Source organism: Cervus canadensis, chromosome 23 (assembly GCF_019320065.1).
Source record: "Cervus canadensis isolate Bull #8, Minnesota chromosome 23, ASM1932006v1, whole genome shotgun sequence".
Taxonomy (NCBI): domain Eukaryota; kingdom Metazoa; phylum Chordata; class Mammalia; order Artiodactyla; family Cervidae; genus Cervus; species Cervus canadensis.
This window is the reverse complement of record NC_057408.1, coordinates 40,422,771-40,445,301: the sequence shown is the minus strand read 5'-3', so window position 1 is coordinate 40,445,301 and position 22,531 is coordinate 40,422,771. Positions and strand designations below refer to the sequence as shown.

Sequence of the window (22,531 nt, the reverse complement as noted above, 5' to 3'; positions counted from 1 at the left end):
TTTGCCATGAAGTGATGGGACCAGATGCCATGATCTTAGTTTTCTGAATGTTGAGCTTTAAGCCAACTTTTTCCACTCTCCTCTTTCACTTTCATCAAGAGGATTTTTATTTCCCCTTCACTTTCTACCATAAGGGTGGTGTCATCTGCATATCTGAGGTTATTGATATTTCTCTCAGCAATCTTGATTCCAGCTTGAGCTTCATCCAGCCCAGCGTTTCTCATGATGTACTTTGCATATAAGTTAAATAAGCAGGGTGACAGTATACAGCCTTGATGTACTCCTTTCCCAATTTGGAACCAGTCTGTCATTCCATGTCCAGTTCTAACTGCTTCTTCCTGACTTGCACACAGATTTCTCAATAGGCAGGTCAGGTGGTCTGGTATTCCCATCTCTTTAAGAATTTTCCACAGTTTGTGGTGATCCACACAGTCAAAGGCTTTGGCATAGTCAATAAAGCAGAAATAGATGTTTTTCTAAAACTCTCTTGCTTTTTCAATGATCCAGTGGATGTTGGCAATTTGATCTCTGGTTCCTCTGCCTTTTCTAAAACCAGCTTGAAGTTCATGGTTCACATACTGTTGAAGCTTGGCTTGGAGAATTTTGAGCAATACTTTACTAGCGTGTGAGATGAGTGCAACCATGCAGTATTTTGAGCATTCTTTGGCATTGCCATGAAAACTAACCTTTTCCAGTCCTGTGGCCACTGCTGAGTTTTCCAAATTTGCTGGCATACTGAGTATAGCACTTTCACAGCATCATCTTTTAGGATTTGAAACTAGCTTTGTTCAAAGTGATGCTTCCTAAGGCCCACTTGACTTCGCATTCCAGGATGTTTGGCTCTAGGTGAGTGATCATACCATCATGATTATCTGGGTGATGAAGATCTTTTTTATATAGTTCTTCTGTGTATTCTTGCCACCTCTTCTTAATAGCTGTTAGGTCCATACCATTTCTGTCCTTTACTGAGCCCATCTTTGCATGAAATGTTCCCTTGGTATCTCTAATTTTCTTGAGATCTCTAGTCTTTATCATTCTGTTCTTTTCTTCTATTTCTTTGCACTGATCACTGAAGTAGACTTTCTTATCTCTCCTTGCTATTCTTTGGAACTCTGCATTCATATGGGTATATCTTTCCTTTTCTCCTTTGTTTTTCACTTCTCTTCTTTTCACAGCTATTTGTAAGGCCTCCTCAGACAGCCATTTTGCTTTTTTGCATTTCTTTTTCTTGGAGATGGTCGTGATCCCTGTCTCCTATACAATGTCATGAACCTCCGTCCATAGTCCTTCAGGCACTCTATCAGATCTAATCCTTTAAGTCTATTTGTCACTTGCACTGTATAATCGTAAGGGATTTGATTTAGGTCATACCTGAATGGTCTAGTGGTTTTCCCTACTTTCTTCAATTTAAGTCCAAATTTGGCAATAAGGAGTTCATGATCTGAGCCATAGTCAGCTCCCGGTCTTGTTTTTGCTGACTGTACAGAGTTTCTCCACCTTTGGCTGCGAAGAATATAATCGATCTGATTTCGGTGTTGACCATCTGGTGATGTCCATGTGTAGAGTCTTCTCTTGTGTTGTTGGAAGAGGGTGTTTGCTCTGACCAGTGTGTTCTCTTGGCAAAACTCTGTTGGCCTTTGACCTACTTCATTCCGTACTCCAAGGCCAAATCTGCCTGTTACTCCAGGTGTTTCTTGACTTCCTACTTTTGCATTCCAGTCCCATATAATGAAAAGGACATCTTTTTTGGGTGTTAGTTCAAAGGTCTTGTAGGTCTTCATAGAACCATTCAACTTCAGCTTCTTCACCATTACTGGTTGGGGCATAGACTTAGATTACCGTGATATTGAATGGTTTGCCTTGGAAACGAACAGAGATCACTCTGTTGTTTTTGAGATTGCATCCAAATACTGCATTTCAGACTCTTTTGTTGACTGTGAAGTTTTACTCCATTTCTTCAAAGAGATTCTTGCCCACAATAGTAGATATAATGGTCATCTGAGTTAAATTCACCCATTCCAGCAAGTTAAACTCTTATGTTTCAATTTCCTTGCCTGTAGAATGCAGTAATAATAGTATCCACCATTTCATATGTTTGTTGTAAAAAATAAATGAGCAAATAAATTACTTTGGCACAGTGCTATATCAGTGTTAATCTTTATTACTAGTGCTGTATTCTAAACACATTATTATGACTACTACTACTACTTCAACACTATAGCAGACAAAACTGCCTTTGTATCCTCATCTTTTAATTTTTCCATTCTACATAGAAAAGGCTAGTATTAATCTTTCTGAAAAACAACCATGTCAAAGCTCTACTCAAATATTCAGTAACTCCCCATTTATTAAACATAAAGCTTAACTACAGATTAAAAATAGTAATAAATGAGAATTAATGCTCTGCCACACTGATTTCTCTCAAAACACCTTTCCATATACACAAAACCCTCTAATCTAGCCTGGGCTCTCTTCCTTTTCTCCAGTAGTGTTACATCCAAAATACTGTTGCTGCCAACCAAAATTCCTGAAATATCTTTATGGTTCTCAAATCCCAACCACCTTTCTTTCAAGGTCTATTCTTCAAACATACCATGAAACCTTCTCTGGACCAACTTTAATAGTCTCCTTTACAGGTGGTGAGTTCTGACTTCCAAGGAGTTTCAACAGAACTCACTACATGTACAAAACGTTTCTCTTTTTCTTCCCGAGACCATTATCTAACTCTCTGTATCTGCCTATTTAACAAGGAAAGTTCAAACTAGCTAACTCCTGGCTTGACAGTAGTTAAAGTTAAAAATGTTCTCAAAATACAAATCGCCCTCAATGAAACAAGTAAGTTCAACTTACATATAACTAATTCCTAACTACAAATCCTTCCAGGAAAGGGAAATGTAGTAAAAATGACCTCCTCATCTATATATTAACTTGATATGGGAGCTTTAGATTAAAACATAAAAAAACAAAGAACCACTTATATCTAATAACAATATAAATGTCAAGTTTATCTCTAAAGGGATAGAACATAAATATTCTAGTCACTTACTTGCAGATATCCCTGTATGTCTGAATTGCTGTATCCATATAATGTGCAGGGTATGGCCTGGGTGCTCCTGGCTGAAGAAAAGCTGACACAGCTGCCATTTCCTAGAGGAAAAGACATTACAGTATTTCAAAACAAGAAAATTCTTGTAGTCAGTTTAGCATTCAGAGTCTAAAAATAGGAATGCAGTTCACTGAGTTTTTTTATGTAGTCACATATAAATTTGATAGCCTAATGCAGACTTGGAAATAATTATGTTTATATGCTTTCAGTTTTACAGTTCTCCAATCACATTCCAAAGTCGGTCATTCATTATTTAAATGAGTTTTTTTCAAGAAGACCTAGTAAACACTTTCGGTCATGGTCTGTAACTATCAAGTAAGATTTCTGCTGCCACCTCCTCATTATTGCCTATTCCTTAGAGAGTAGAGAACAAACCAATGATAGAACCATAGACAGAGAAACAAAGTACATCTGTTTCCAATTTATTGGCTTCAATATCTGAAAACAGAGCTCACAACAACTTGTACTATATACCTTTCACCTCTTACAAACTCTATGGTTCATGTTCTATATCAGAAGACACAAAAACCATTTCTGAAACTGATCTTTCAACTTCTTAGGACTTCTTCCTTCAAAGACCCATTCCATTGTCAATAACTCAAATAATATACAATGGTGCTAAAGGATATAAAAATGAAGATGAGGGGCTTCCCTGGCAGTCCAGTGGTTAAGACTCCATGCTCCCAATGCAGGAGGCACGGGTTCCATCCCTAGTAGGGAACTGGGATCCTGCATGCCTCACTGTGCAGCCAAAAAAGAGAAAGAAATGAAGATAAAAATGAAGGTTTTGGACTCTTAGTAAAATACTGTATTACATTCATACTTGTAGTCTCATATACACCAACTTTTAATAAAAATCTAACTAGAAATAAATGAAACTTCCATAAATTGGGGGAAATTTGCTAATGCCAACCTACTTATAGGATGAATAAACACTTTTCTGCAATAGTTTTTAAAATAGAGGAAAAAAACACAAAAATAAATTATGGGGTAAAAAACTGGGATGATTAAAGCCTTTAACCTGACAGCCTAGTTAAGTTCCATGACAGTACGAACCCTACCTGTTTCAGAGTATCTGTATCCTCAGCATCCAGTGCAAAAATTTACTGAAGCAACTGAATATGTGATCTCCAAGTGACAAAATTTTCTATAGCTCTGAAACATCATGTTTTCTTAACCAGCTTATATTTTAACTAATACATATAATGAATATACAGAGGGTTCTACATTACACAAAAAAACTAAAACACATTACATATAGAGCACGAAAGTGGAAACGTGAGTCGCTCAGTCATGCCTGACTTTTTGGAGATCCCATGGACTGTAGCCCACCAGACTTCTCTGTCCATGGAATTCTTGAGGCAAGAATACTGGAGTGGGTAAGTCATTCCCTTCTCTAGGGGATCTTCCCAACCTCGAACCCAGGTCTCCTGAATTGCAGGCAGATTCTTAACCATCTGAGTCACCAGGGAAGCCCCACATATATTGTATAATACTATATAAAAATACATTATATTTGCTACATAGGCATTATACTACTATATATACTACATATATATACACACACACATACATACATACACACATCAATAAAAGTGTACAAAGGAAAAAATCCTGTAAGAAAAATAAGCTTCAAATTCTAAGTTACTTTCAAATTTAATTCTGCAAGAAATTACAAATCAATATACATACAAGCTAACAATTTCTAAGGATACAATGAAACATTCAGAATGATCACCCCAAGTAACTGCAGGATATTCAATAATCAACCATTAAATCATTTCTTACAGTATACAATAACAGGTTAACACATTTTACAAAGACTTTCGTCAAGAACTGGAGTGACCTACTTAACCTTCAGCTAGTTATGACAAATTAAACTACAAAATAAACAGTATTTCTCCAAAATTTTTTTATTGGTTTTGCTGTGATGTAACTTTTAACTTTATAGTTAAAATAATTAAGTATCTTAATTTTCATCAAAAAAGACAGGCAGTATAGTCTGTGATCAATTATCTACTATGTGAATGCTAAATAGGAAAGTGGTATCAGTACAAACAGAATTTTTACTCATTCAAAATAGTTTTTCTTAGGCAAGGGGATCAAAAATAGCAAATAAGAATTATAACCTTCAGCAGGAAAGGAAAAAGCTCTGAACTTAGCTCTTGCCCAAGCAGGAGCTTTTGTAATCTGTGCTTTAAGAAATAAAAACTGAATGCCTACTCTTTGTAAGTGTGTGTGCCTGAGGGCAGGGGGCGTCTCTCTGGAGATGTATACTCCCAGCCTTGCACAGCTCTTGCTCAAGGCAGGCTGCACTTCTTTCCATGCTTACCTTCAGGACAACGCCACTGGTTACGAGTTCTTTTCTCCACCCCAGGGTTCACAAACTGGTTTTGTGTACTTTTTTTATTTCTTGGGATAACCTCCACTATGCTAAGCTGTCTCACACAACACCTCATGCTCTGGTTACAAAGATACATAGCTTTTAGAGGACTCTACCAGACCAGTTTTTCTCTAAAGGCTTATTATTTTAAGGTAATCATAGACTACAACGATTTTTAGGTGTGCATACGTTACAGCAGCTATGCCTTTTCTTTCCAGTGTTCAGTTATTTTCCCTTCATATGCCTCTACTAATATGCCCGATATGCCACTAATTTGCCTCCATCTAAATGGTTTAAATGCAGTATTAATCAGATCGTAGACAGAAATGAAAAAGCTTAAATACCATAATATCATACAAATTTTCTGCCATAAGGTTTTCTCAAACTTTCAATTTTCAGATACATTATGCATAATTTTGTAATTATGAACTTACATTATAAAGTATTGATGAAATAACATTTAAGTGTTTGTGATTTTCTATTAGCTTATGTTAGTTAACCATACACCAGAGGTTGTCTAACCAAGGACAATTCAAATACTTTTTCAAATACTTTTTTTTTTTTTTCAAATACTTTCATTCATCAACATTTTCAGTTCCTGAAGATTTTTTAAAAGTTAGATGACTTTTTGCTATTTTAGCTTTACTTTTTAAAATGACTATCTTATTTTTATATATACAGTATTAAAATAAATACAAAATAGATGGCAGTTATTAAACAGGTTATCTACATGATAATTATCAATGAAGTAGAGTTCTCATGTATTTTTATTCTTCACACTGTTTATAGCTTACACGTTTTTAAGAAGACTACAGAGGCACGCAGCGTGGGGAAGCGAGCACACGACGTGTGCCCTCTGCCTCCGCCACCTCTGCCGCCACCTCCTTCTGCCACTCGCTCGTATGCCCCTTTGGTGTGGACCTGGTACCTCTTTTTGGAAGCAACAGCTGAGGAGACTCCTGCACATGGCACGGCCAATGAAAAGCCCAAGGGAGGAGTCAAGACTGAGAGTGATAATCCTATTAATTTGAAGGGGGCAGGACAGAGGGTTCTGTGACGCAGTTTAAGATCAAGAGGCACACACTACTTAGTAAACTAATGGAAGCCTACTGTGAACAACAGGCTTTGTCAACGAGGCAGACCAGATTCCCGTTTGTCTGGATGCCAATCCATGAAACAGACACACCTGCACAGTTGAAAATGGAGGCTGAAGATACAACTGATGTGTTCCAGTGGCAGACAAGAGGTTTCTACTAAAAAGGGAACCTGCTACTTAACTCCAGAATTCTATTCCTCCAGACCAAGAAGACATTCTCAGTTAGGAAGCTGCAATTTGGTTCCACCACATCCTGACTACTACAGTACAGTTTCTCTGTTCTTTCCTTTTCCCCTTCCCCATTCTTTAACTGAACATAAAGTAACTGGTGTATGTGCACAAGCACACAGCATTTTTTTTTAAAACCAAATGGCCAATGGTATGCTTTGTTCAACATCAAATGGGGATGAGATGGGGAAAAATACTGGTTCTCTGAAAATATCCCTTTCTCTTTTCTCCATTTAGTGGCATACTCTTTCAGCTCTTATTTTTATATTCCAGCAACTCACTTTGTTCTAATACAAAAAGGACATAAAAATCCTTGCATACCATATCCAATTGGAAAATTTTAATGTTTTTCATTTATCATTTAAAACCAAGAACAATTTTGTAACTTTTCTGTATGTAGCTGTTACATGCAGGGCAATCTGTCCTTATGTGGGATAAATTACCCTAAAAGAAATGAATCCTAGTTTCCCTTTAAGTCACGTGTCCTGTTGTTTAAATAAATAGACCATGTAGAAAGTAACAATGCTAGTTTACACTTTTCTAAGCACAGAAAGCACATTACAAACATATTTGTGACAACTTTTCAATTACATTAGAAGTTTATAAGGCAACACAGAAAATTCTTTCTGAAATACCTAGGTTTTATATCAATTACAAAACTAACATTGCCAATGCCTACTGACAAGCCTAAATATAAGGTAGTGTGCCAGGCACTTTACAAACCTTGTACCTTATCTAACCATATTTAGGATTCACATTCTACAGATGAGAAAACTAAGGCTTAGAGATGTTCAGTAACTTGCCTAAGATGAAAGTTTGTTGCACACCAAAGTACATGTTCTTAACCAATAAACAGTCTTAGATCAGAAAAAAAATTTCAAACAATTTTAAAACATTTTTGAAGAGGAAAAAAAAAGAATCCTCTAAAAACGAGAAGTTCTTATCCTGGAAATACAGTACAAACTGTAGTTCAAATTAAATAGAAAGTACTAATCAAATCTAAGAAACCCTCATGTATGACCATGTTTGAAGATACTAATTTAAGAGAAATCCATCAAGTTATCATCAATTAATTCAAAAGCTGTAAAGCATTATGTGCTCTTTGAGTACAACTTTATCCCTAGGGAAAATTCCACTTGCCATTTCATAAAAAAAATTTCTAAGTCATTCATGGTAGCAGAAACAAGAGATTATAGTACTACAGAATACCAACCAAGGCACCAGCTGCATAAAGCATTGCTTGATCATTAAGGAAATCTTTCTTTGCAGTATGATAACAGCTGTACGCCAAGTCATAGTGCTGCACCAAAAAGCACAAGTCAGCCATCTTCCTGATCTGAAGTTCTGGCGCTTCTGGTGGATACCTGTAGGTACAACACAAGAAAGGAATTCAGCATCTATGCCCTCTCAGCCATTAAATATTACAAAATGTCTAAAAAGATGCCCAACTGTCCAAAACACAGGAAAATCTGATTCTGTCTTATAAAAATTCAGGCAGAATTTCTCAAAGATATTTGGAAACAGACTGTTACACCTGTATCTATATAATTTATATCCCTATATTGAGAACTTCTCAGAAGGCAAGCACTTTCCCCATGGTCAAATTAGGAAGCAAATGATCAATTCCAGGTGACTCACCTTTATGTACAGTCAAAAAAAAATCTAAAATGAATTTTATTTCCCCTTAAAACCAGATTTTAGACAAAATTTCTAAATAGATGTTATGTCTTAGAATTACTAGACCTCAGTACTTTAATAAAGAAGAGTTATCAGTGAATACCTAATCCAACCCTTATCTTTTTAAGGAAAACAGACCCAAAATAATGTGACCTCCCTGTGATCTTGTTTATTTTTAGATATGGAATTACTTATAGTTTTTTTTTTTTATTTAATATAACTTATTTATGGTCACTGTTCTTATCTACTGGAGTTCTGACCAAAATGAAACTAATAAACTATAGATATAGTCATTTTTTGCAGAACATCATTAGTTAAACACTAATCAGAGTTAAATACAGGGAAACTAAAAACAGTAATATTTTACTCACAGCAATCCAGATGTATTTTTTAGCTCATTAATGCTCTTTTCTGGAACTTTACTGCCACTAAACCATTTTTTAGTTGCAGAAAATAGAGATCGACTCAAACCTTTTCTTGATATTAGCTAAGAAAACAAATGAAATATGTTGACAAACATGAGTTTAGTATTCTTTACTTACATAGAAAACAAAAAATTCTAAATAACTAAAAAGTTTTAAGAGTAAGCAAATGTGCACTTTAATAACAATGATTTAAAGAAAATCACCCAAAATCCCTAGTAAAAATAAATAAGCCTCTTCTAGGATTTACTAGAATTTCATCACTGATAATAAGTTAATAAATTCTAATATTGGTCTATTTTTAAAATAAAAACATAAACTCTTTAACTTATACTACTATATTTTCAAGTTTATTATTTCCTGAAATTTTAAAAAATACTAATGCAAATAATTAAGTCTTACCTGATCATTTAATTGCCGAATCGTTTTCTCTATATGTGGCAAAAGGCCCCGAAATGTGAACTCTTGTATAAACTGTCGAATTCTATCATGATCAGTAAGGGTTAAACATGCACCATGGATAATTCCCGCATTTGCTTTCTTTGCTTCGTGTAAAGACGAGGCGGATTTGACATGATCTGGGCCATCAGTGCTGTTAGAGGAGTCACTGGCGGGGTCCAGTTGAAGCGGGTGAGCTCTAAAGTTATTTGGTAAGCCATCTACTGAGAAACAGATCTTTCTTTTACTCTCAGAAAGCAACAGAAAATTGCGGCATTACTACCATACTGCTAAAGAAAAGAAACAGTATTGGAACCCTTTCTCTTACTGTATGTCTTAGAAGTCTAAGACAACAGCATTCAAGTTTCCCCCTAAAATCAGGACTTGGGTTAATACATAGTATATGTAATAGAAAACTTTTAATTCATGTAAATAAACGAAGAAAAATAGTGTTAAAATACAAAAATTATTTTTAAATAGCATAACTAACCAATGAAAAAAATTATAACAAAAAAATTTTAAAGCTATCACTATCTAAACTGTAATTTAAAATACAAAAATAAAACTCTCAAAATTACGTGAATGGGGGAATAATTAATGCTACATATCATACCATCCTTTGCTTTCTACCAAAAAAATTTTTATGAAGTTTGACTTATTACTCTTATAAAACAAATTTTTAAACATCAAAAAACATCAAACTCAAATAACTCAATAAAATCTTCAGAGGAAAAGCTAATCTGTCCATTATCTCTTTTCACTATGAAAATTTCCCCCATCTTTTATATATAAAGATTAGCATGCTTTAACAAGAGTGCTATTTTCAATCAAAAGACAAACTTAAGAGAAAGTATATCAAGACCTTTGACTTCGTTATCTAATCCATCCAATGAAAGCAAGTTACTATCGGAATTCTTATTTGAAGTTATAGTACAAGGGCCATCTTCATATGATTCCTATCAAAATAAAATACAAAAAGTGTTAACGATTATACTTAATCATGTTTAAGATATTACCAAATTTATCAACTATAATAAACCTCATTTTTTTTCCTACAGCAAAAAATTTCTAATCCTCCAAATTCTTAACTTCTTCCATGTATCATATTCTATCACTTAAATCCACACTTATTATATCCTTATATTGTTTCACATGCAAACTACCCTAATTCTTCAGAATTCAAGTTACTTCTATCTCAGTTTATGTTTATATGTGATATGCACAGGCCTATATGAATCCCTGTATGTGCAACTATGTAAGGAAGAATGGCAAGACAGATGGACTACTGGAGTCAGCAGGGGTAAAAAAGGATGGTATGGAATCCGCGGGCTCATGGACGCAGTATTAATAGGCTGGAATGAATTCTGAAAACAGAAGTTTTGGAAAAATATCCAATGCAATGTTTACTTGTACAAAGGGTATTGTTTCAGCCACCAAAAAAACAATGTCCATACTACTCCATGAGCCCACTAATACCATGAGGTATTATTCTGAGTGCCAGACTTTGAGAAAAATATATAACCTAGAACTTAATAAGGGGAAGGTGATCAGGACAAGAAATTGCCTAAAAACAGTTAAGAGCTGAAAAAATGGTATATTTAGCCTAGAAAAATATTTTAAAAGACATGAGAGTTATGTTCTATATTCTGAAAGTCATCTTAATGAAAAACTGACATGGTCCCAATAGGATTGAGTACAAGTAAAAGAAGAAAAATTTTGGTTGATCCTCAAGCTGCTTAAGCATGGAGCAGGTCACCTAAAAAGACAGTGAGTACTTTCAACAGATGAGGTCACTCACAGATTTAAAGGAAATTAAAGCATCAGAATGACGACTGGGTCTGACAACCTTTAAACTATCCTCCAATCCTGGACTTCTAGAATTCTAAGCTGTAGAATATCTATAGCTCTGTCTTCTGTTAAAAGTTCTCCAACTGCACAATCTGACCTATTATGTTCCCTTTCCCAACCTTAGATGGTTAGATTCTAAACTGAGTATTTCAATACTATTCCTATTCTGGGTATGGCCCTGAAACACCATTTAAAAGCTCTTCTACCTCCAACTGGTTCTTTTTCTCTCAAACATTCTTCCCCAGCATTATCTTAAAGAAGGTCAACAATCATCTCAATATTAAAGTGAGTAAAATTTTAAATCTAAAGTGATTTAAAATTTCATATGTAAGACAAAAAAAGGCAAATAAACAGATTATTAAACAATATTTCTATTAGAACATCAAAATGTACATACTTTCTAATTCATATTTCTTAAAATAGTATCACATAAATATATAATATAGCTTAATTATACAAAATATAAATATATTTTCCATTTACTTTGGAAATCTTCCTTCTAAACAAAAAACAGTCAACTCTTGATTATCTGAATTAAGCATATAACTTGGCATTTGACCAGTACCAAGTGGCATAAAATTCTATCTTAAAAGTTGGACAGAACGTGAAACTTTACACCCACCACACACCAGCCAACATTAGTCTAGAAATCAACATTAGAAGAGTTGATTAGGAAGAAACAAAACTTCCTGGAAATTCAAAAGAAAAGGAAATCAAAGGAAAGTTAGGGAAAAAAGCCCACCCACCTAAAAAGTATGAGCTCTAAAAGGTGGCCATAAGAACAGCATGTTGAAAATGAAGGAAGGCAACCCCCAGAGCATGTGGATAATAAAGAATTGACTGTAAGCATTCATAATGAATTTAATGTGCAAGCCAAAAATTCTATTATATACGTGTTTAGTCAATCTAATTCAATTCTTAATGTATAATTCACTTTTCATCTTTCTTTTTTTGCCACACCATGCGCCTTGTGGAATCTTAATTCCCCCCTCAGTGGAGGCACAAGAGTCTTAACCACTGGGCTGTCAGGGAAGTCTCCACTTTTCATCTTTCAAGAAAACAATTAACACTGATATTTATACCTGAAGGGTATACACAGAAGGGATTACTGCAGTTAAAAACAGCTTTTGAAACATTAAGAGCTCACATACTAATGGATCAAAACTAGCCAGATTCCATAAAATAACTACTGGTAATTCTACAAATTCTACAGTGATGCCATTAGCCATAAAACTGAAATACAGCTTTTGTGGTTTGCTTCATTGTTGTTTTTTACATATACCTGGTTTTGAATACTATTTTTCTGGAGATACTGACTCCAAGGATCTGGTATCTGTTCATCTGATGTTCGATTAGATGTTCGAGAATTAATTTTAAGTAGATAGCAACCCTGAGTTCCGTATTTCTGTTTCATTTCTTCATAAATTGACTCAGCTCTAAAATAAAAAGTGGAAAAGTGTGTAGCCAATGGAGAGAGGATCTTAGGCAATAATAGATGTTAAAATAATACAAAAACCATGAAAAACATAGTTCCCAAAAAAGATATTAGAAGTAGCATAATTTTAAAACTTAAAACAAAGTTCATGATTCTAACTGAAGTTAGCTAGCTTGGTTATCACCTTAAAGTACAGTTACCAAAGTACGTCTCATAGAATAAATTTTTAAAAATACTCATGTTATTAAAAAAGAAAGTTTCAGTGGTCACACTAGTTTGGGGAACTACAGTAATCAAGCCAACCAGTTTCTTTGCAGCAGACCACCTCTGAGTCTTCCATTTGCTACTGTGTACAGTGAATTTCCAAACAGTGGGTTCAAACTTATAAATCAGAAACTCAACTATGTGGACTAGTCTTCAGGAAATAACTTTGGGAAATTCTGCCTTAGATAACAGATACTTACCAAAAAATATAAGTGCTAAAATAGATAATTATAGCATCCCCCCAAAAAAATCATCTTTTACTGCTACACTTTACCCTTCCCTAAGCAGTCTCCAAAGAAAACACAGTTTAGAAGAAGAAAAAAAAAACAAGAAAAGCAGTCAAAATACTTATTATATAGAAATCCAACTTTTTTGCTTAGTTTATTATCAGCTGGACCCATAAGCTAATCTCAGATGCAACAAAAAGCAGTTGATTTCCTTACTTTTAGTTAACTGGACTTGCTAGTTGGTAAGAGATAAGACAATTCAAGTAAGTCAGCGTAAGAATCAAATAGTATATTCTAATGGAAATGAAATTTTGGAACATAGAGCTAACCTAATTAGTTTTTCTCGCTAAACTCATCAGCTATCTGGTATCAAAAAACATGTGGACATATCCCATTCAATGCAGATACTAATACTATACAAATAACAAACCTAACAAATAATTAAATCCTATTACACACTGTAAAATTAAGGTCGGTTAAGTAAAACAGTTATAAATTTGTATAAACACATAAAGTATATGTGTATGTATATTTACTCACGTACAATAAACTAAACATCTACTTGCTTTACCAATGACACTGTTAAGCATAAGAACCACTGATTAAAAAAAAAAACACTGCTCTAACACTTTAATTACCACTTAAATACCTATGTTATAACCATTTAATATGGAAGGTATCCATATTCAAACAATTGAAACGAATAAAAGCCAGTTCAAATTATTCCTATTTATATAATATACTTTATCCAAGAAGATACAGATTATTTATGATGTCAAAAAAAATTATAAAGGTTAGTAATCCTCAGAACAATTCTTTGGTTTTATCGAGAAAACTTTTATTTTAAAACGGTGGCGTGTGCTCAGAACAAGGACAAAAAAACAATTACTTAACTGCATTTTCTAAACAGCATTGACATAACAGAATAACAGTTTGAAACAAAAGATTAATTTTGATCAATATCTTAAACCAAAAATCAAAATAAACTGCAAAGCAGCAAAAAGTCAACGCATTTAACCTTTTTTGGACATTTAAGTTTCCCTCTTAACAAAAAAGTATTGGGTGTCCCATCTTCTCCCCCATTCCCACTGGCCAGAAAAAGCCATAAAACTGTTTTAATATTATCTTACTTTTCTAAGAACTCATCTTTAAAGATAAGCTATTCTCTTATCCCAAACATAAAAGGACTATGGCAAATCACCAACAACGAATATTAAAGGGGACATACGAAATAAGTGTTTGGATGTTTTTTTTGAGACTGTGAAAAACATCAAGTTTAAAAATATAAAGTGATGAGAGTGAAGAGTGAAAAAAGAAGTGCCTATAAACCAGGAAACGAAAAGTTACAGGAAAACTGGGAAAGGGACAAGAGAAAATAATGAGCAATAATAATATACAAAGTAAGAAACAACAGCTAAGATCTACAGATATAAAATGGCAAGCACTCGTGAACAAAGATTAATAGACATATATGCTGAAGGAAAAGTTTGGATAAGCATATGAAATAAAATAATGTAGCTGCCGAATATAACTTCAAATAAAAGATCTAGCTAATTTATTAATAAATTTTTACCTTCTTAGATGAAAAATGTATCAAAAACTTCAGCCATGTCCAAATTAATGTCAACTCATTTGACAGGAAATATTTTAAAATTAAAAAAAATAAAGCTTACCTCTGTTCATCTCCTGCACTTACATCATGTAAAAGTACATAATATTTAAGTGTATTTGGTATAAACCACTTGGGGTAGGAATAGTCATTATTGTGCTGAATTCGATGCTGTTCTTGTGACAATTTTGAAAACTGTTCCACAGGTTCAGCTTCACCAGAGGATGCCACCAACATACCTTGTAAACCACATTAAGGTAATTATCACTTATCAAGTAACTATTATCCTATTAAAATAAACTGCATGCATGCATACTCAGTCATGTCCAATTCTTTGCAACCCAGTGGACTGCAGCCCGCCAGATTCCTCTGTCCATGAGATTTCCCAGGCAAGAATACTGGAGTGGGATGCCATTTCCTTCTCCAGGGTAATCTTTCCGACTCAAAGGTCGAACCTGTGTCTCTTGCATCTCCTGAACTGGCAGGCGGACTCTTTACTATTGCGCCATCTAGGAAGTCCAATAATTAATATTATTCTTTATTTTTGTTTTAATATTATTCTTTAAAAGTAAATTTAAGGAGGTATTTTATGAGCTAAAACAAACAAAATCTGATTTTTACAGGTTTTCCTTCAAGCATAAAATAATTTCTTCAACACTTCTATATAATTCAAGGTTCTAAGTACTAAAGATATCTTGCTGACAGCTGTTTAGATCACTTATCTATACAATAAGGAAATCTATGAAAATAAAAATGGACAATATGAAAACTGTCCAACTACCAACATAAAACTTCTGCTGAGTCTTGATCCTCTCCCTTCCATCTCGATGCAATTTCATACTCTGTCCCTTCTCAACTTTTCTCTGTAACCACGTTAAAAAAAAAATGAAAGTCATAACTGTGAAAGGAGGTTAACAGCTATAAAACTTGTTACTAAAGGATGGAAAGCTGTTTCTAAATCTGAGCTTTTGCATAAGCAGTTAATTTTGAAAGTAAAAGAGTTAGTCCCTCAGTTGTGTCTGACTCTTGAGACCCCACAGACTGTAGCTTGCCAGACTCCTCCGTCCACGGAATTCTCCAGGCAAAAGTACTGGAGTGGGTAGCCATTCCCTTCTCCAGGGGATTTTCCCGATCCAGGGATCAAACCCAGGTCTCTTGCAATGCAGGCAGATTCTTTACTGTCTGAACCACCAGGGAATTTTGAGACAACCAGCAAAAGCAATTAACACTGACAGTTTACATTTTTTCTTTCTAAAATAGCTTAAAAACACATTAAGCATGAAATATGCAAGTTGGATGACAAAAAATAAGCAGGCTCTTAGTATTCTTATTTTTTAACCAAAACTTAGTTCTACCAGTCTTGAATCTAGGATGCCATTTAACAAGGACAACAAGAAAACCTGAAGCATTTCAATAAAAAATAATTTTTCCATCCTCTCAACAATTTTGCATTTATGTAACTCTTTCTGACATCAGTAACTTCCAAATATTTTAAGAGAACATAAAAGTCAAAGGATACATGCTAAATAGTGGTTCAGAAATTCATGATCTGACGCTGGCATCGACTGAAGAAAGGTCTCTCTGTAAGACTCAAACCATGGAGTAGTAGCTAAAATTAATAAAGAAAAAGTTAAAACTGTTCAGTAGAATCAGTTTACAACAGACCACATTTCAAGTTCATATTCCTAAAAGGTATGAAACATCATTTCTAGCAATAAACAAGCATTTTTCACATGTGCTTTAATATATATATATACATACATAAGCTATACACACAAATATATTCATACATGGCAGTACATGCACTTGCAAAAATAAAACTGACCTATTCCCAAACCTACACAATGATACCACAGTTTATTTATTAATGCTTTCAATATTACCTATGTGAACAACCAGATGTTAGAACTATAGTTTTCCCTTCCACTAGTCACGCTGTTATAAGTAGCTCTTTCTCATAAATGGCATTATTTCTGAACAGTGGTCCTCAACCAAGAGCAATCATGACCCCCAGGAAACATCTGGCAATGTCTGGAGATACTGTGAGTTGTCACAAATAGGGACAAGGAGGGGTGCTACTGGCATCTAGGGAAACAGGTCAGGAACGATGGAATAATGAGAACATCCTACACTGAGGAAAACAGGATAACAATACCCCACACACACATCCCACTACAACACCAGCAAAGAATTATCTCACTCAAAATGTCAATAGTGGTCAAGCTGATAAACCTTACATCATTACCTGAGTATGACAGCAACTAAACCTCTTCAAATGGAATTTCAAAACATGCTTACCTCACAATCAAATACAAAGATGTGTATTTTTACTTTTTGTATAGATGTATGTCATGTGATTCTTAAAATGTCAAATCTCTCTCACTCCATGCTAAGCATTTTACATTACAACTATTCTAACTTGTTAAAAACTTGAATTTTGTTAAACTTGGTCATTTCATTAGATTTAAGCAGATTATCTAAATCACAGTTTTACTAAAAGGACACTCTATTCCTAGTTACTTATGCTGACTATAAAACCTTATGTACTTTTTGTTTTATTTTTATAATCACTGAAAGCATAGCAAGTATATTTTCTTTTTACACTGCAATACTACGTTAAACTGGGAAGGCTGAAATAATAAAGCTACTCATCTTAACCAAGTAGCATATCCAACCTGGCATCATATATACAAAATAACTTTAATTTCAACAAACGGATTATGAGAATAACCCACATATTGTTTAGGAGGATTAGTACTACAAAATTTTCATGTTTTCTTGCTACAGAAGAGGAAAAACATTCCCAGAAATAGTACTATATATATACATATACACGAACAGTGGCATAATTGGAGAATGACACAGACTAGTTTGTTACAACAGGAAACCAATTTTCTTACTGACCAGTAAATATATCTTTCCCCTAAATCAGTCAAAATGAGTCTCTAGCTTGAAAATTAGTTTTTATTTTCACTCAGTACCAATGAAGAGAAAATAAAATATAAATAATGAAAAATTTGGTTAGATAAGAAATCACCACAGATGATAGGGGAAATGACTTTATCAACTTTATTTTTCTATTTTCTTTGTTGCTTCAACAATGCTTAAATTTAACAAAAAAACAGGTAAGTTGTAGACATATGACAAGGGGTCTGTTTCACAGTGGGTTGGGGAGTTCTGAATAAACAAATTAGGTCTTCCAAAATAACTATTCATTGCAACATTTCCTGTAATAAAAGACTAGAAAATGCACATGTCCACCAGGAGGGGACTAGTTAAGTAAACTATGGGACACACACCGGATGTGCTATGAAGTTTTAAGAGAAAGAGGGAAATCTCCACATGATTACTATGAAGTGCCCCCAGGATCAATTAAGTGAAAAAAGACAACAGTAGAAAAGTATGCAATTTTGTGAAAAAAAGGGAAAAAGAGAGAGCCACACATGTATTAGTTTACTCTGTCCAAGAGAAAAGACAGGATGAATCTAACAAATGCCACCATGTGTAACAGAAAGAAGAGATGAGAAAGGGGAAGGGCCTGAACAGAAGCTAGGCCTCTGTGAATGTACCTTTTTGTATAGTTTTGACTCTGCAACAGTATGTTCCAGATAACAAAATCTAACAACAACAACAAAAAATCAAAAAGAAAAAAGCACACATACACATGTAGGAGTTCTTAAACTGAAATAATACTTTCTAAATACTGGTACAAGAAAACACTGGGTACTCAACAAAGAATATAGGAACAAAGGAAAATTTTCTAAATATATGGCAGAAGTGGGTTTTATCCTTCAAGTCGGTCACATTCAGGTTGATGAGGTAACTTTTTCCTTCAGCCACATGTTTCCTTGAAGGGCTAATTAAGAAGTCCTCCTCCATTTTTCTCACATGGCAGAAGATTAGGGTATCCCTCTCTTTCTGCTTTTTCAAGCAACATTTTAGCAGCATGTAGGGAAAAAAAGGTTGTTTTTTTTTTTTTAATGTTAACAAAAGACTAACATTTAGTGACACTTCTCATCCCTTAAAAATTCTCTTGTACATATTTTGGGATGAAATCAGTGTTTTGCTCATATTCCTTTCCCTCTCTACATGTTCTTTGCTTGGAACTGAAACAGCAACCATGATATCCTACCAGTTAGTTTCTCTATGTAGAATGTACTCTTCCCCTGGTAAGAAAGGTAAAGGCGGCAGCCAAGAAGTGGAAAAAAAAAAATGTAATGCTCTATCCTCCACTCATACAAAAGGCAGCCATCTCTCTCTCTCCCCATTTATTCTTCATTCCCTTCTTAGTGCCAGTAACTTGGCAAACAGAGTTGTGTGTGCATGCTTAGTCGTGTACAACTCTTTGCGACCCCACGGACTGTAGCCCACCAGGCTCCTCTATCCACAGAATTTCCCAGGCAAGAATACTGAAGTGAGTTGCCATTTCCTACTCCAGGGGATCTTCCGGATCCAGGAACTGAACCTGTGTCTCTTGTCTCTCCTGCACTGGCAGGTGGATTCTTTACTAATGTGCCACCTGGGAAGCCAAAGTTATTAGTGTTCAAATACATATCTAACAAGGGCTGCAGGCATTGAGACAGACCTATAGCAACTCTCGTCTTCTTTCTATTGAAACCAAACACTCTCTATCAGTAGTCCCAAACCTGTAAGGGAAAAAGACTGGCTACCCTAAACAGAAACATCACCCATAAATCACTATTTTCCCTTTCTAGTCATTCACAAACGTTGAAAGTACCAGAAAACCACCATTCAGACTAAACAAAAAAGCACTAAGAAATATTACAAATTCCACATAATGCTGGCACTTAAAACTTTAACTTTTGATAAACAGTAGTAGCAAAATAATATCTTCCCAAATGAAAATATTCAAGTAAGGGAAAGAAATATGATAATTAGATGTATAATTATTTAATTCAATAAAAGAAGTCTCGAGTCAAAAATACTTGACAGTGATTATCAGAATATATGGTTTAATTCAGAAGATCTCAGACTACAAAAGCTATAAAAAACTAAAACCAGAACTTTTATATAAAATTTATGAGCATTTTGCAAATCAAATAATCTTAAATAATATGAAGAGCTAAGAAACACTAACCTTGTATTTTAACAACACCCTTGAGAACTATCCTTTTTTTTTTTTGAAAACTATCCTTGAAGAGTTGTTTCCAAACAGTTGTAATCAAGTGTTTTCCAAAAAAAAAAAAAATCAGCAAAAATCAAAGTATTCTAAAGAGATGCAAGCCATGATAACTTATGCCCAATAATTAAATTTCTCATACACCATAGATTTTTTTAAAAAACAGATCATTCTGTTTTGAAACTATATTCCTTTTAACCCTCAGTATATCAAGAAAAATAGTCATTGCATTTACTATCTGGATTTAACCGACCCTTGATATTTTATTGTGTTTCTAATTCATTTTATAAATTATTCACAGAATTAAGAATAAAACCAAAACAAACTTTTTAGAAATTTTAATAAAGCAATCTCAAATTGTATTCCATCTATTCCCAGTTTCAAAGATATATGCCTCAATTAGGCACTGTTTTTTGAAAGTCCATCAACTATTATGCACAAACCTAGAACACATTCACCATGTAAATACTGATTCCAGATTTAAAGACGTCTAACAACTTCTAGTTTATCACTGTTTCTGGTTTTTCTTGCACAGCCAAGGTGCAACATTTTGGAAAAACATGATGGCTCAAAATTTTGCTGAAAACAAAAAAGGTCATTTTATTTTGCTCCATCACTGCAAAGCATTTTCATTCTTTAGACTTCTAAACAGCAAACACAGTGATTAAGTTAATGAATTTTCATTTCTACATCATCTGATTCCTTCCAATTACCTTCATACACATGCCTGAAACAAACTGTATCAAGTAAATTCTGTTACCCAAACATCATAAAAGATCAAAGAATATGGTCACATGTCCTTTAACAAAATGGGATGGTCTAGGTTAGCATTTCAAAATACTATATGAAGTCCTTCCTGTTAAACTAAGTCCTTCCTGTTAAATTGGGTGAAAATACTGTATTTTCTTTTTGTTTTTAGAAATGCATTGCTCAGTCATCAGCTCTTGAGTTTGAAGACAACTGTCCTAGATACCGTCATCTGAAGACCCAAAGACTGGGATTTCTATATATGACCAATTTCACCCCTGTCATCAGTCCAGTAAGGTAAGTAACCGCTAGCCACACTTGGCTCTTGGGCACTTGAAATGTGGCTTGTCTGAACTGAGGTGTGCTGTAAGTATAAGATGACCCTGAGGGATGGGATGGGGAGGCAGGTGGGAGGGGGTTCAGAGTGGGGAACACATGTACACCCATGGCTGATTCATGTCAAGTACACCCATGCTGATTCATGCCAATATTTTTTTTAAGAATTTATTAAAATAAAATTTAAAAAAAAGAAAATACACATAAAAATTTGAAGATAATACACACAAAAAATTCCATTGATTACATTTGAAATGATAATATTTGTGTTAAAATTAAATATATTAAAGTTAATTTCACTCATATCTTTGTATATTCTTTCTTTCCCCGCTCCTGGCAAAGTGACAAGGTTTGTGAGATCTAGTTCCCTGACCAAGGATTGAACTTGGGCCCCCTGACAGTGAAAGCACAGAGTCCTAACCACTGGACCACCAGGGAATTCCCTGTTCTTACATTCTTTATTATAGCTACAGAACACTGAGAATTATGTAAGTGGCTCATTTATTTCTACTAGATAGCATGAGTCTAAACTGCCATATGTCACTGTATTCATCTTCTGATTTGTCTAGTAACTGTGAAAAATTGTGTATTCCACTGTTAGTTTTCTTTTCTTTGTTAATATGGACTAAAAATTCCCAAGTCTCAACTGTGTTCAATGGAGAAAAAAAAGATAAAGATATGACTATAAAGATGTTGTCTCCAAACTTCTTTCATAACTTCCTGAAAGAAGATGTAGAACTGTGGGCAATACAAAATTTCAAGCTGAAGGATGATATAACAGTGATTTTGTTCACTGTTGTATCATCCTAGGGAATTTCATTATGCCAGGACTTTCTTATAGTTCAAAGTAACTGGTATTGATAAGCAATTCCCAGGACAAAAAACAGAAAAATACTTCAAGATACTAGAAAAATAAGAACAATAATTTCCTATTTTGCACTACCCACATTTTAAATAATAACCACTTTTTAAAAGGGTTCTTTATGCTTTTAAGTAAAAATCTTTGGAAAGACATTAAAGAATATTTAAACAATCTCCTAAAACACTGTTTACACATGACTATTCACTAAAGTCTCATGGTATCTTACAGAGTAATAGTAGTTAACATAAAGACAACCAAAAAAAGTACACTACATACTGAAAAAGGATGGAAAATATGTTCCTCCTTCTTACCAAAACAAGGTGCAGCCCAAACTATACTTTTCAAGGTCAATGTCTGAGTTTAGCAGATAATACTGTAAATCAAGAGTAAATACAATAGGTAATAGATAAAAGATAACAAAAGTTATCTCCATTTTAGAAAAATTAAACAGACATGTTAATGGAAACAAATACCAAAAAGTAGTAGCTGAGTGGAAAAAAAGTAACAGACAAGGAGTAGATTATGAACAATCTGGAAAACTGAGACCACCAGAGGAAATAGCTATACATAATGAGGATTCTTTCAATTCCATCATTATGTCTCTCCAACTACTATACCAAGGAACACTAGCTTTAACTGACCAATCTGATGAAGAAATGGCACTGTGAAGCTAGGCTTATGAGGTAAGTATCTAACATGTATTTCATAAACAG

General features: G+C 34.2%; 1 protein-coding gene, 1 non-coding gene and 1 pseudogene across 3 annotated transcripts in view; 1 reads left to right on the top strand and 2 right to left on the bottom strand.

The window, feature by feature from the left end:
- TRAPPC8 (trafficking protein particle complex subunit 8) overlaps positions 1 to 22,531 on the bottom strand; it is an 85,001-nt gene that overhangs the window by 51,606 nt on the left and 10,864 nt on the right. Inside the window, exons 3-10 of one of the 2 annotated variants that reach the window (XM_043443873.1) lie at positions 16,253 to 16,342; positions 14,798 to 14,972; positions 12,481 to 12,634; positions 10,213 to 10,306; positions 9,315 to 9,571; positions 8,862 to 8,977; positions 8,027 to 8,177; positions 3,047 to 3,147 (exon numbers count right to left, since the gene is read on the bottom strand). In XM_043443873.1, the coding sequence (XP_043299808.1) occupies positions 3,047 to 3,147; positions 8,027 to 8,177; positions 8,862 to 8,977; positions 9,315 to 9,571; positions 10,213 to 10,306; positions 12,481 to 12,634; positions 14,798 to 14,972; positions 16,253 to 16,342 (1,138 nt within the window). Of the gene's footprint in view, positions 1 to 3,046; positions 3,148 to 8,026; positions 8,178 to 8,861; positions 8,978 to 9,314; positions 9,575 to 10,212; positions 10,307 to 12,480; positions 12,635 to 14,797; positions 14,973 to 16,252; positions 16,343 to 22,531 lie in introns of both variants that reach the window. The other variant, XM_043443872.1, reaches the window with a different exon arrangement.
- On the top strand, positions 6,193 to 6,746 carry LOC122425364 (annotated as a pseudogene).
- On the bottom strand, positions 21,321 to 21,394 carry TRNAE-UUC. Its single transcript has one exon. It is a non-coding gene; the product is annotated as a tRNA-Glu (tRNA).